This window comes from Patella vulgata, chromosome 1 (genome assembly GCF_932274485.2).
Source record: "Patella vulgata chromosome 1, xgPatVulg1.2, whole genome shotgun sequence".
In the NCBI taxonomy this organism is placed as follows: Eukaryota; Metazoa; Mollusca; class Gastropoda; family Patellidae; genus Patella; species Patella vulgata.
Window position 1 is genome coordinate 70,403,628 of NC_065879.2, and position 16,115 is coordinate 70,419,742.

A 16,115-nucleotide genomic window follows, 5' to 3' on the forward strand; every position below is an offset into this window, starting at 1 on the left:
AAAAAAAACGTATTATTATATCACCGTTACACCCTAAAGACGACTGAGTTCGAATTTCGTGAAAATCGGCCCAAAATTGACAGACAAAATGGCCGCCGTTCGTTCTCAAATAGCGTAAAAATATGGTATATCAAGGACGTGGACACTATAGAGGTCACAATTTTTATCCGATTTTGTTGAAACTTGAAATGTAAGTTTATAACCCAAAGATCTCGGTTCCTTTCGATATTCGCGCACATCGGACAGTAATTTCCTGAATTATGGCCCCTGATTGTACGAAAAATCGCGTTTTTAGCTTGTGGACCCTATAGAGGTCATTATTTTTATCCGATTTAAAAAAACCCTATTATTATATCACCGTTACACCCGAAGGACAGCTGAGGTCGAATTTCGTGACAATCGGCTCAAAATTCACAGACAAAATGGCCGCCGTTTGTTCTCAAATAGCGTAAAAATATGGTATATCAAGGTTGTGGACCCTATGGAGGTCACAATTTTTATCCGATTTTGTTGAAACTTGAAATGTAAGTTTATAACCCAAAGATCTCGGTTACTTTCGATATTCGCGCATATCGCCATATCGGACCGTAACTCCCTGAATTATGGCCCCTGATTGTACGCAAAATCGCGTTCTTAGCTTGTGGACCCTATAGAGGTCATAATTTTTATCCGATTTAAAAAAAAACGTATTATTATATCACCGTTACACCCTAAGGACGACTGAGTTCGAATTTTGTGAAAATCGGCCCAAAATTGACAGACAAAATGGCCGCCGTTCATTCTCAAATAGCGTAAAAATATGGTATATCAAGGACGTGGACACTATAGAGGTCACAATTTTTATCCGATTTTGTTGAAACTTGAAATGTAAGTTTATAACCCAAAGATCTCGGTTCCTTTCGATATTCGCGCATATTGAATTGTAATTTCCTGAATAATGGCCCTTGATAGTAGGAAAAATCACTTTCTTGTTAGCTTGTTCTCTATTCATCTCTCGAAAATGTGGGCGTATCCTGCCTGGCAGCCGCTGGTTATCCGATATTGACGAAACTTGAAATATAGATCTATCTTACAAAGATCTCGGACACTCGGTTCCTTTCGAAACTGGCATGTATCAGACCGTAACTTCATGGATCATGTTTTTAGCTTAAGGACACTCTAGAGGTCACAATTTTCATCTACTTTTGATGAAACTTGAAATGTATGTTTGGTTCCTTTCCATATTCGTGCATATCTGATTGTAATATTCTTGGATTGTACGAAAAATCGCGTTTCAGCTTGTGGTCCCTCTAGAAGTTACAATTTTTATCCGAATTAAAAGGCGTTCGAATATATCACCATTACACAATAATTACGGTTGAGTTCACATTTCCTGAAAATCGGACCGAACTGCCCGATAAAATGGCCGCTACCCTAAAAGCATGTAATACCCACATTAGATCTAAATATTAAGACCACTTGCAGATTTCGCCAAGTTCACGAGATCTAAACATGGCTATTGCCAACCTTAACCCAAGATCTAGCCCTTACCTAACCCACAATCCTCGGCAACAATCACGTGCCCTTAACCTGTTTACATCTCGCGGCCTTGACGAAATCTGCCGGGGGCTTTAATATTTAGATCTGACCATAATTACCAGGTTGTAGACCATCCAGCAGTTCGAATTTCATTTTTTTACACATCTAACCCTGCCTTTTCTCGGATGAGTTCAAATTTGGTAGCATTAGACCTTGCATTCCTGAGCTATAGCCCCTGCTTTTCACGCAAAATTTGAACTATGTATGGATTTTGACGGGGGGGGGGGGCTACCATTGTTGTCCAATTCTGATGAAACTTAAATATTTAAGGATGAAAAGATCTTGAATGAGAGGATAAACTCTATTGGTTTTACATCTTCCCCACCCATTTCTTTTAAATTGTGGGCATATCTTGCATGGCAACCGTGAATTTTTTGATGGATAAGGGACACACGGAAAGAGTATATATGGATGTGAGATGGGCTTGAAATAAAGATCGACTGCTCAGTTAGCTAATGGCGACCCACGAAACCGTAGGTCTCTTAACCCAGGGATCAGTATAGAGCATAGCAGGGTTTTCTACTGTGTAGAAGTCTCACTTCTACCCACCTCTATGTTAAAATCAAGCCACTTTGTTTTTAATAGAATAGTTATTTGGGTGAGTCCAGATCACATTTTAAGCCAAACATCAAATCAAAATATTCATCTCCTTCTAAGGACACATTTTACTTCGGTGACAGATTTTTCGAAATAATTCAATGTAAACTGAGGCATTGTAAAAGTGACTGGAACCACCAGAATAGACCAGGAGCCCAGGGGGTCAAACTAGCTGGAAAGTGTACCAATCTTCTCCTATATGGTATCAATGTAGGTATATCTGGTATCATCAGAATATAAGTATGTCGGGTTTCTGGTGGTGGGTGTGGTATTCCACGACCTAAATGCCATGACCCCCAACTAGGCTAGATTAGCTCAAAAGTGTACCAAATGAAAATCGTACAGCAGTGTACCGTACATCTTCAGGTATTACAGGTATCTGTCAGAGTGTTTTTGTAATACCTGAAGATGTACGGTACATTGCTGTGCGATTTCCATGTGGTACAATTTTTGTGCTAATCTATCGAGCAAAAAGCCCCAGTTCCCCCACCCCTCCCAATTGAGATTTGCCCCTTACGCCTATGGACCGTGTCTTGTGCTATGGGGGATTTGTTTTACCGCAGACAGTGGGATCGCCCCCTATAACGATAAAACAACCTTTGATAATTGGAATTCAATGTGGAAACACCACTGACTGGGCAACATTCTCCTCTCTAGTACTGTACACATGACCGTAGAAAACATAACACTGAATAAACCAGCGTCATGAAATCCACGATCGGGAAGCCATGCTGCATTAGGTGGTAGACAGCGAAAATTATACATATTATAGTAGTTCTAGTAGTTCAAAGGCCCAGCTATAAACTGAAAGATAACAAAATTCCGTTTTATGTAATATGTGCAATACGAATGTTCATCTACAGATACATTTTTGAATATAATATACCGCCGCCAGGCGTTTCTGTCTAAAATAACTTGTATATAACAATTTGTGGTTTGTTCAAAATATTTGTTTTCGTTTGTCGAATCGTTTGTGTATCGGATCTTCGGTTAATTGGAGCAACTGTCAGACTATTTATATAACTTGCACCCTTTGACATATCTACAAGATAAAAATAAAATTACAATAGAGGCAGACTGCCATTCATTTATATCTCTGTCCAATCTGAACACGAGCAACCCAAGTTTAATGGGGGGTTTTCCAACATACACCGATCGAATATAATTATTTGTTGGCTATGGGTTATACGTTTTTCAATCTGTTAGAGTCCTATTTTAACATTGGTGTCATCAGAAACGCCCAAACACTAATAATGAACTAACATTAATAATCGACTAACGCTATTAATGGACAAACATTAATAACGGACAAACAATATTAATAGACAACATTAATAATGGACAAACTCTATTAATGGACAGACATTAATAATGGACAAACTCTTTTAATGGACAAACATGGTTTCAAGTTATCTGAATATTTATTCAGACAAGATTATATCAACTAGATGATACAGGCGTAAATTCAGGAATTTGAATTCAACTACCGGACCATCAAAACATTCTCTGGAAAGGCGGGGATGGGGGGGGGGGTATTTTTGGACTTCTAATTAAAAGATCTTTATTAAATAGTTGACTTAGTTACTTTTATTTAAGACATATTATTATTTTGAATACACGGGTTGAAGATTGGTCTTTCTATAAAAAAACCCCAAGATACTAGTAGATAGAACCTTTCAAAATATTATGGTATGGTACAATATAATATATATAGAGAGAGAAATGGGGTTTAACGTCCACTCGACACAAACTAGGTCATTCGGAACTAACATATGTTTCAATTTTATTTCAATAACTCGCTTGCGCGTAGGGGTCTTTAGCAGTGGGAGGAAACCGGAGGACTCGGAGAAAACCCACGAGGTTGGACAGGCGACCCTACTCCTTGTCACGTACAACCGGGGAATCGAAACCACGCCAGTTAACTCAATGACAGACCGTGTGATACAGCGCAGCGCGAACGTGCTAACCATTCGGCCATCCCCCCCCCCCCAAATATAATATAATTATCGTGTATACAAATTTTAAAAAGAGATGGGGTTTAATATCCTACTGCTAATGGACGGATTCTACACATTTTATAGCTGATAATATTGTTCTGTATTGGATAACTCATAAAAACGTGGAAACCATATGAATTGTATCACATGAAACTGGATACGTAATGACGTTTCTACCTCTGTAATTTTATGCCTACGCGAGTATATCACAGTTATTGGGGATATTTTTTAAACTTAAAGCAGTCATTCGTCTTTTAGTAATAAGAAATATATAGGATGTATATCTATTTGACACCGTCTTAAATATCTTAACTGAGCTATACACATCTACAATCTACAGTAGACAGAATAGTTTATTTTTAGGTCTGTAAACTTATTATAATTGTTTGTAAAACATGTTGGTACTAAGTAACATCTAAGTTTTATCCATAGTTGCTGGTAACGACTTTCTACTGTGTGTGGTCTCTAAATCTTTATCCATAAAATCTGAAAATAAAACAAGATACAATTTAAAAATGATGTCTATTAGATAAGTGCAAATCTGAAGAGCAGATTAAGATTTCACAGGTTATCCACTAATATACAAGTGGGATTAGGTATGTAACACAGCGCTAAATGCGACGTATTGGCCCATTTACCTTTCTGGAAGTTTCAAATCAAGATAAAGACCGTTTAAAAATGGTTGCTATGTTTGCTTTCGTAGACTATTATAACTATTTACAGTTTAGTACATCACACACATCTTCATATTGCTCAAATACAGATCTTTGATGGTTTTTTAATTGGATATTACTGGTCAAGACATGGCCAATAACAGTATTATAATAATTGGCGTCAACTATTAAAAACAGTAAATAAATTGTTAACAGTTATGCCGGAAATGGAAATGAACCAAAAATATGATTCGTAGGATTGTAGGATTTATTAAACCGAAACAAAGTATTAATAAATATGTGACGGGCTCTGGTTAAATGAAACATGCGATCATTTATAGACTTAGATTCTGTGATTAAATCCTTTAAATTAAATATGTGACATACACTTATCTTAATGGATAGTCGAGATATGTATAGATTTGAAGCTGGTGTATGACTATAAAATTAATTGTTAAAATAAAGCAGAGTGAAATGTAAGTTTTATTTACAGCGGGATTTATTTACAAATTTTGAGCTATATGAAATATAAGTTTGTATTAGAGTTATGGTTGGCTGTGGGCCTATATACAAAAAGACTGTAGATCGTCTACCTAAATATCATATTCTCCGCCTTTGTTGGCTCCTGGTCCACCAATGTAACCATTCATCTTACTGGGTTTGATATGATTAGATTTCAGAGGACTATAATAACAAGTAAATCATTCATATAAGTGTACACAATACATAATGATTGCTTGCTTCCTGGAGTGAAAACATATATAAAAGCTTAGTTTAGCATCCATAATGACGCAAAACCTAGAATGGGAGCGCAGCCATCTGTGCAAGACATATAATTGAGCAATTACTTGAAATCAACTTTACATGAACTTACCGATTTTTGCTGCAACATGATCCGCAAAATCTGTACAATAGATATCCCAGCAGCCCAAGTAATGCTAGGCCAAGAAGGACACAAAGAATCGGACCTACAATATTCCACGTATTGTCAAAACGACTGGTTACAGATTCCGTTGCTGTTGCGCCCGTTGCTGTTGTTGGACAATAAATTCCAAAAAGAGTTATGGTTTCCGTCACGCTTACTAATGGCGGCTCTCCTCTATCGGTCGACTGAACAGTTAAAACCTCTGTTTGACCTGCAAGATAATCATACTTAGTTAATTAAAAGGTGATCTAGAATGTAGATCCTTGTCTAATAAACTATTACGAGTTCTGGGAAGCAGATTCAATCTTATCGTTTTCTTTTGCAATTGGAACTTTGAAGTCATTCAAGACATAAAACAGCCGGCTAGGATACGTTTTAGTGATTCAAACTGATCAGTTTTATGTGGAAGACTCCTGGAAACCTTATTCGGGTCCTTTACAGCCATCTGGAACTCTGTGTTACCTGGAGCATTAACTGCCAAAATCATAGTGATAAATAATGGTACCGATTATCAAGTCACTCATTCAATTGAACAATGGAGTTCCTTTGATGATACGAAAACCCCGTTAAGCAAATCAAGCGATCACTTCCGAATAGCTTAATATTTTGAGCTCACACGTTTAGCGTTTGAGTTGTAAGCCAAGACAGATTTATCAATTGTACCCTGTGAAACCAGGGACGTCACAACTAACTTTTGTGGGCAATGTGACTGAACACTGTCTTCACGTCAAAATCAAAACAGACCTTTATTGTCGTGATTATCAAGCCACTCCACGCGATGTTATTTCGGGACATACTGCATATTCTTAATTCAATAAATCGATTGGATGAGGTTTCAAAATGTAAGACTATTACTCGGTGGTGGGGTGGATAATTTATTTGTCTATAATTAACAAAGGGGTTGAACATTCCCTCCACACTATATAAATTCAGAAAAAGTGGCGACCCCACTCCTTCTCACTTACAAGTATAGGTTCGAATCCATGGCATGCATATTATAGATAACGGACCTTGTGATTTAAAAGTGCACGCATTAAACCCGTCGGACACCTACCCCTAGAAAACAAACTGATAGAGTGTTAAGATTGAACAACACAAAGACAATATAATGGATGCCTGTATCCGCCCCATACACGGAATGAAATGAAATAGGATTTTATATGGTGGCCGATAAGTACCGTTTCGCCCCTTCTTGCATTCAAATCAACGAGGTGCAAAGGCGGAGCCAAGAAGCCGCGACAAATGGACCAAATCTCGATCATTCACAGAGCGAATGGGATTTAACGTCTACTCGACACAAACTAAGTCATTTTATTTCATTTTATTTACATACATAATATTAACAAAAAAAGTGGGTGTGGCACTGTCCCTGGGCCTCGGGGCATGCTCCATCCGAGAAATGTTTTGAAATTACGATTTGAAATGGTGATTTTTGGAGTATATCTCGGATGGGAAGTTATATACATAGTTCTAAGCATAGAAAAATATCGTAGAGAGGGGGCCAGTCGGATGGGGGTCCCACTGCCAGCCACTGCCAGTCCCGGCCCAATGATATCGGTTCGCGATTCTTGTCAAGCGAGCTGGTTGATTGAGAAACGGGGGCCATACGGAAATATTGGACAATTACCAAGACCGCAACCTGTCAGACAGAAAAAATATTTCGGGTTTCGGGTTATGGAAACATTTCTGATATCACCTTCCCGCTGCCATCCCACCCAATATGGAATCGTTGATGTCTGTTTTCTTTCTTCTGGCCGATGCCTCTTGGGGCCCCCTTCCAAATGATTTCAAAACTCAAAAACACACTTTTATGGATAACAATTACTATGGTTTATTTCACTGCGACGTTTCAACAAGGTTTCACAAGTCGTTATCAAGCATATACACGCCTGACATGACTGCGCCTCAATCAAAATGGCTTGTTTCAGCTGTTTACTTTCGTTAAACCTAATTTGTGTACAACTGTGTATTAATTTTTAATATGTGCGGGGTATGCTGCAGTGGGTGATTAACGTATAATTCTTGTTCATCGGTTCATAAAATGTGTGCGTTTCGATTGTCCTGGGGTCGGTTGTTCAAAGCTCTGCTAACTTTTAACGACTCGTTAACAAGGAAAAAAACGGATCGTCATCTTTAATGGAGATAAAGTCTGTTGCTGGAACCCCCGTTATATTTAACATGTCGTTAACTTGTCATATTTAACGGAGTTTTGGGGCTCCGTTGTCTGTTTAACGATGGCATTAGTCGGCTGTCAGTCGACGTATACCCATAGCAAAACAAAAAGTCATAGATTACCAGTGTAATATTCTATACAACATTCTAGAGCGTTGGGAAATGGGGGATTATTCAATTTTTATATGAAGAAATTCTATAGTATTCTACAGAATTCGGGGGACCTGTAGGAAATAATGGCCCCAAATATTCTACAGTTTCTGTAGTGCAAATCCCATAATTTTTCTTACAGATTTATGCTAAAATTTCTAAAGGAAAAAATAAAGTATTCCATATAGTTTCTTTATAGTGTTTTCTGTATTAAATTCTACAGTTATCTTTTTGTCTTTAATCCAGTTTTGTGAACAGACTGCACAGTTGTCCCATTGTCTTCAGTTTCTTGTTAATACTAACTTCTATGAAGTTGTTATACATGTACATTGAATTCAAAAATTTAAAAGTCAGCTAATGACCAACCAGTCATCTCTTGGGTTAACTTTAATCAATCCGTTACCTAACGGATAATGAAATTGACTTTCCGGCAACAGAAATTTAACGGGCCGTTAATAAACGACGCGTTAGCAACGACCTGTTAGAGTTTAACGGATCGTTAACATAACTTAGTTTGGAGCAACCGGTCCCAGGAGGGTCCGTATGGTAGAGACTATACCTACCTGCCACAGGAGCTTGAACAAGATCAAGTTCGCCTTGCGCGTTCAATGTTAAACTGCTAGTTTTGGAAGGAATAAATTCTGTTTGGCCATTTGTGTCCTTTCTACAGTCGTCATCTACAGAGCGCAAAGTAGCAAGTCTGATAGGTTGTGCGCAATCTGTGAAGGTGTACGTTCTTGAAAATGGTTCATGATAAGGTCTCTGGTCATTTATATCACTAGAAAAAGAATCAAAGGGACATGCTATTCTTTATACAGGTATACAGGTATTTTAAAGTACGTAGGTACACTGTAACAAAAATTTCCGTGAAAAAACGTAAAAAATTCCGGAAACAAAAATTACCAGGAAAATTTTATCCGTATTTGTTTTTCCTGTAATTTACAGAAATTCCCTCAATTAACATAAATTCCATTTTCAAATACAGAAAAAAAAAATCCTGGTAAATTTTGTTTCCTGACCATATAGGTGATAAAAATTTCATTGAATTAACCATTGACTTTATACGCGTGCGTTAAATAGCTTTATTTAACGTCCGCTTCCACCAAAGTGATATCGCAGATAATCTTTAAACGTAACCTCTTTTCGCTAATGTAAGAATCGAGAGCAAGGTATCACAAACCGCTACTCGTCAGTGGTTGGATGCTTTCAGATGTAAGTTTGCGGTATTATCAATTCGCAGGTATGTAGACCCTGCCATAGAGACAAACCGACTTACACTGGCCAACCGGATGTACTATCCGGATTTAAGCGTGCTTGATTACCAGATATTACAACCTTAACACACGCAGGATTACAACATATTTTTACATATTTATGAAAATACTTACAATCTGATTAACGTATGATGAATAACAATAAACATTATAGATCTTATAAATAATGGAAATTAGATATACACGTCAATTAATATACCAAACGTTACAAAATATGATTCTTCATATTATGGTTAATAAATTGAAATGAATACTATAACATGATGATTATTAGGAGTGATTATATATGTATACTATTACTTATCGTTGCACCGTTTATCCCGTAAAATAACAGAATTAAGTCCATTACAGAACGGAATAAAACATTTTGTCCCTAAATTTCACGGAACTTCCTTGTCATTCCACCGTCTATTACGTAAAATAACAGAATTAAGTCCATTATAGAAGGGAATAAAACATTTTATCCCTAAATTTCACGGAAATTTCCTGTTTAATACTGAATATTCCACAGAAATACATAAAACACGTAATTTGAAGAAATAATTCACACTATTAACACAATTTCTCCAAAAAATCCATCGATTAACAGAAAAAAGGTGTTAAATTACGGAATTCGGCCACATAAAAAATGGATATTTTTTACAGTGTATATTCTTGTTTTCAACACATTTCAATATTACACCAAAGGATGGAACGGAGTTTAACGTGTTCTCAATACTTTACTTCGGTCATTTTTAGACAAGCTTGCTTAAAATAACTTCTATGATTACACGTTCCCTTCTCTTTTCTCTTCTTGTGGACTCTGGGAGGATTAAGTCAAGTGGCGTGGATTTGATTCCCCGCTTAAACGTGACAAGGTGTGGGGTCTTCTGTCCAAATTCTTAGGTTTTCTCCGGGTGCACCGGTTTCCTCCCGCTGCTAAATACCCTTACCGGCAAACGAATTATTGAAATAAAAGTAAACCATATGTTAGCCCCGAAATGACCTAGTTTGTTCATCATTCTCTTCTCTTGTGGTGAGGTTTCTTGAGACCGGAATCAGTCGATCATGATCACAACTAGACGAAACTCACTGAGTTGTTCTAGACGGAGTTGAATTGATTGAACCAGGAACTGATTGCATAAATTTGGTAATATTCATCTTGTTTTCCTTATAGCTTTTTGGGCCATGTTCTTCAATAAAAAGCCCGAGGCTCTGTAAATAGAAGTACTATTGACCAGGGCTAGAAAGGGGCCTCGCAGTTCACCAAATTAAAAAATTTCCAGGCAATCTGGCAGCAGGGCTGTCAGGTGGTGTATTATTAATCAATTACTAATTGTGAAGTAAAGCATAGTTGACCTTAAATATGAATGAATATATTATGTCTAGTTAAAGTTGTGTATGCATACCTTGCAATGTATTCATATCCTGTAACTTCAGGCCTTCCAAATTGGGCCCCGCATTTTCTCAACCAGCCCTGCGATTGACTTTTTCATGCTTGTTCTTTGACTGGCTCCAAGTTTTGATATGGCGTCACAATTTCAAGATGGCCGCGATGGGGGTAGAGAGAATGGATACAACCACTTGGTTTATTATACTGCAACGTTTCAACAAGATTTCACAATCAACAATGTCGCTAATTAATGATCTGTATAGGCATTATAATAAACCATGCGACTGTATCCATAATAAGTGTTCTAGTATTATATCATAAATCAATTGCTATAAAAATGCCTCTCAATGATTAAATAAAAAATATACATGGACGCTTACTTTAGTTTGATGGTGACTGGAACAACATTTGACGTGTTCCCGTCCTTGTCTGTAACTCGTACCTCGAAATCAAACTCATCTTTATCTGGAATACATACAAAATTAAAGTATTCTGGGGTGAATATCTTTCCTCTAGCTGGGTCAATCTGGAAGTCGTCGTAAAAATTATCAACAAACGAGTAGGTATGTTTCTCATTAGAATCATCGTCTTTTATCTTATATTCCGGCTGAACTTCGACCTTCAAAAGACATAACATGGAAAATGTTTTAGTATAGCTCGCAAAATTACAAAGGCTGTATATTAAGTATATATTGACATGTTTATTATAATTTCCAACTTTCCTTAAACAAACTATCAAATAGAATGGATTAAATGAGGCTTAATGGTTTTAGAGCGTGCGCGCTGTATAATAAGGCCTGTCATTGAGTCAACTGGCGTGGTTTCGATTTCCCCGGTTGTACGTGACAAGGATTAGGTCGTCTGTCCAGCCTCGTGGGTTTTCTCCGGGTCCTCCGGTTTCCTTCCACTGCTAAAGACATCTACGCACAAGCGAATTATTGAAATAAAATTGAACCATATGTTAGTCCCGAAATGACTCCTCCCTCCCCCTCTCTCTCTCTCTCTCTCTCTCTCTCATTCATTCTGGGGTATATTGTGTGAAAGCAACACAAGTTAAATAAAGTAGGTATATTGAACATTTTCTTTTGTTTCAAACTTCAATCAAGGTGGGAATCACAATCAGTCCTTTTTTAAAGACAGCCACTAGTGTAGATTAATCGTACATTTCCGGATGAACTAGTGGCACTATAAACATAATATATGTCTACGAGCGGAGTTTCAGCCAAAGTCAAAAATACACACACAGCCATTTTTTGTTGTAAAAAGGACCCTATCGAATGCGACAGCCATGAATTAAAGTGGGCTCCCGATTGTGGACCGAATGAGAGCTTAGAGAATGACCATCATATTTTCAAATCTCAATTATAATCTCTGGGTTATCCAGTGGAACTTTTGATCTTGTACTCAGCCCAAAATGTGCCCCCCCCACCCTAAAACAAATAAGTGGACATCGCCCCATAGATCCGAAATTCGGTACTGAATATAGCATATAAATTTAAAGTTAATTGAAAAATAACATTGGTCTCTGGCACGCCCGTAAAAAAGATCTAGGTTAATTACTCTGAAAATAATTATCGCGAATCGATGAAAATCAATAGGATTTCTTATGTCATGAACATAAAAGATCAGAAACGTAAACAACAAGACCTTAGCTTTCACAGAGTCTTGTGGACGACGGCCACAGGGGTGACTACAATATACGAGTTCATGGCCTTGGATAAAGAGATCTTATTTGCCTACCCATCCTTCGTCTGTAATATATTGCTTTTTGTCTAATTTTAACACTGGTTTGTCTGGGACATCAGTCCATTCGACGTATATCCATATAGGTTCAGAAGGACAGTTGCCATTATCAAAAATTAAGGATATATTAACAGGTCGGTCATTCTCAAAATCAAATGTTTCACCTGTTCTCGTAACTATCCTGGCTGGAAAAAAGAAAGTGCATGTATCTAGATGATAATAAGCTTGAAAAGGGAACTTATCGAGTAGCAGTAGCATGGTAGTAAGCTTGGCAAGAAAGAACGCATCTTGTACTACTAGATGGTAATAATCTTGAAAACACGAGCATCGCTATATCGCTGCAATATACACTCACATTCCTGCTTTGATTGATATGATACTTTTTAAAAAGAAGAGAATGAAATATGAAATGGCTGCAACCATTGTTTCATGACAAGAGGCAAAGAAGGCTAGGCGTTGGGTTTGTTTTGCCACATTTACTAATTATTAACAGAACAGTGGGTGTTGCACCACCCCTGTGGATCTGGGCAAGCACAGTTGCTGTCCTTACGGTATAAAAAATTAAATTTGCAAAGTTCCAAGATGATCCAGTCATAATTGCAGTCGGTAGACGATAAATATTAAAATTGGGCGTGGCTCTGTCCCTGGGAGGTGGATATGGAACAATATACAACCCTGTGATGGATCGGTTAATAATTGCAACCTGGAGAGTATTTACAGACAATCCACCAAAATCAATAATTGCCGCCCTTCCGGTATATGAAATAAATTTCCAAGATAATCTATTCAGAATTGTGACCTTCAGGGGCTAAACACAAAAATTGGGAGTGGTTCTGCCCCTGGGGGTCGGGATATGAAGCAATATTAATAGTCGGCGTCCTTAGGCTATAAGTAATATGTAAAGTTCCAAGATGATCCCTTCAGACTTGCGGCTGTATAGATAAACACAAAAATGGTCGTTGTTCATATTATGCCAAGTTCTAAGACGACCCCCCCCCCCCCACCTACACTATATCGCAAACACACACACACAAACAATGCCGTGGCTCTGTCCCTGAGGGGTCAAACATACACCAACAAATAGTAGAGTTCATCCTTAGGGTATAAGGAATAAGTATGAACATTTTTTAAGGTGGTCCATTAAGATAGAGAAAATAAAATGGACGTGGCTCTGCCCCTGGGGGTTGGACATGCACTAAAAGTAATATGCAAGACGATGCGTCAATCATGCGGCCTGTAGGCGATACACAGACACACACACCGACAGGTCATCCTTAGGGTTTATGAAATAAGTTTGAACAGTTTCGAGAAGACTCATATATACAGACACATATAAAAATTGGACGTGGCCCTGCCCCTGGTGTCTGGCATGCACCGAAATCATCAAGATACAAAGAATAAATATGCAAATTCTCAAGACGATCCGTTTAGAATTGCAGTTTGTAGGCGACAAATATAACAATTGGGTGTGACATGCACCAAAATCAAAAAATATCATCTTTGGTGTATAAGGAATAAGTATACAAAGTTTTAAAGAAGGCCCGTTAAGAATTGTGGCTTGTAGGCGATACACAGAGACCCCCACCCATACCCATACACACACACCCACACATGCACAATCGCACACACAAGTTTTCACAGCACTAACTGACGCCGTCAGACCATAGAACTACAATATTAGGCTGCTACGGCGACGGAAAATGGCCTTAAAGCACGTCAATATCGCCATAAGCGTGGTAAAAGCGTGGTGGAAGCGTCAGATATCGTGCTGTGGTCGCCATGGTCGCCAATGATCGCCGAGTCACAGCGTTTGTTTTGAGCATGATCAAAACAAACGCCAAGGTTCTGCGATCCGACTTAGAAAGCTGTGACAACGCGACTTTTGTAATTTTTTAGGACATTTTCTCGCGTTGTTTCACGTTTGCCGGCGACCTTGTGCATTTTCTGGTCACCGCAGTATGGACGCCAGCTTGGTCTAACGGGGTATAAGCTATTCTAATACATGTATTTGAAAAATACAGTTAGGCCTACGTGTGTTGTTCAATGTGTAAAAGTATTTAAAATAAATGAACAACGTAAGAAATTGTAACTAATGAATAAAGCCAAGGCATATGTTTTATTGAATTGGAATATAAACCTAAAATAGATTAATACACCGTGTGGGATAGTTCTTTCAAATATTGTGAAAAGGTTGGCAATAAAATTGAAATTATCATGTTGTTGTTACTTGTTACGTCTGCTAAAAAACTCAATAGAAACGAGTAATGTATTATGAAGGAAAATTTGTCTATAGAGTAATTCATAGATATATCTCACATGAAAAGGTTCAACCTAATTACGGGTCTGGTCGGTGTAAGGTTCTATGACACTTTGTCGCTAACACTTAGATTCGGGTTCGACCCCGGTGTTGGCCAAGAAAGTTCCTCGGGATTTTGTGGTATGGTTTCCCCTTGTGCCAGGTGTGCAGGACGAGGTGGGGTGAGCAGCGTCTAGCCGTCCATATGGTACGAAAAAGGGTATCGTGTACACATTGACGTATTTGTCATTTGAAATCCAAAATAAGAGCAGGTCCTAGGCAGCTATCCTGGCCAAATTTCCTTCACCGCATACTGTATGGTGTATGCTCATCATAATTAGCCTGGAAAGAGTAGAAATGTAAGACGTTAGGCCCCATTTGATTTTATATCGTTTAAAACCGCACGACACAATGTGTAACTCTTATCGCATACAATACATCACGAGTATCTGCTACCACAAGTTGTACATGTAATGTATCTATCACCGATCGTACGAAGCAACGTGTAACTCTTATCACGTTCAATACACCACGTGTATCTGCTAACAACAGTTAGTTATACATGTCATGTATCTATTACTAACCGTAAGACACAACGTGTACCTTACAATACACCACCGAGAGCTATACATGGTGTCTTACAAACAGTAATATATACACACCATGTATCGGTTACCGGCAGTAAAACAAGGCATCTAATACCCAGAACATATATCTATTACTGATTTACGACGACTTGTGTATCCATTACTGTAAGACAACATGTTTATCGGTTACTGATTGTAAGAGACTGTGTGTATCTATTGATAAACACCTTGTGTATCTGTTGCTGATTTTCAGACGCAAAATATGATTTTTTACTGATCTTCTTTAAGACACCCTATGTATCTGTTACGGATGTGTATCTGTTACTGTACGACACAATGTTTACCTGCTACTGAATGTAAGCCACCCCGTGTATCTGTTACTGAAAGACACCCCGCGTATCTATTACTGAAAGACACCAGTTATGTTACTGACTGTAAGACGCGGCATGTATACGTTACTGAATGTAAGACACCCCGTGTATTTGAATCTGTTACTGACTGTAAGTCAGGGCATTTGTCTTGCGTTGACTGTAACACAGGGCAGATTTCTTTAATGAACGAAGTCGCGACATGTATCTCATCCTGACCATAAGACCAACAGTTTATTACATTACTGTTATTAACTCGATTGTTTTGTTTTTTGTAAGATGTGTTATCTGTATCTGTTACTAAAAGTAAAACACGACATGTATTGACTGTAAGGCACAAAGCGTATACTTTACTAAAGTAAGATGCGACATGTTTCTGTTACTAAATGTTTCAGCATATATC

General features: G+C 38.0%; 1 protein-coding gene across 5 annotated transcripts in view; it reads right to left on the reverse strand.

Annotated features, from left to right (window-relative positions):
- Positions 1-16,115, reverse strand: part of LOC126827504 (cadherin-related hmr-1-like) — a 92,929-nt gene that overhangs the window by 69,766 nt on the left and 7,048 nt on the right. Inside the window, exons 7-12 of one of the 5 annotated variants that reach the window (XM_050557055.2) lie at positions 12,459-12,646; positions 11,099-11,337; positions 8,636-8,850; positions 5,700-5,961; positions 5,419-5,509; positions 2,976-4,658 (exon numbers count right to left, since the gene is read on the reverse strand). The exons of 2 other annotated variants lie outside the window; for them this stretch is intronic. In XM_050557055.2, the coding sequence (XP_050413012.1) occupies positions 5,419-5,509; positions 5,700-5,961; positions 8,636-8,850; positions 11,099-11,337; positions 12,459-12,646 (995 nt within the window). In that variant the 3' untranslated portion in view covers positions 2,976-4,658. Of the gene's footprint in view, positions 1-2,975; positions 4,659-5,418; positions 5,510-5,699; positions 5,962-8,635; positions 8,851-11,098; positions 11,338-12,458; positions 12,647-14,570; positions 15,100-16,115 lie in introns of those variants that run through there. 2 more of the 5 variants (XM_050557062.2, XR_008787707.1) reach the window with 2 other exon arrangements.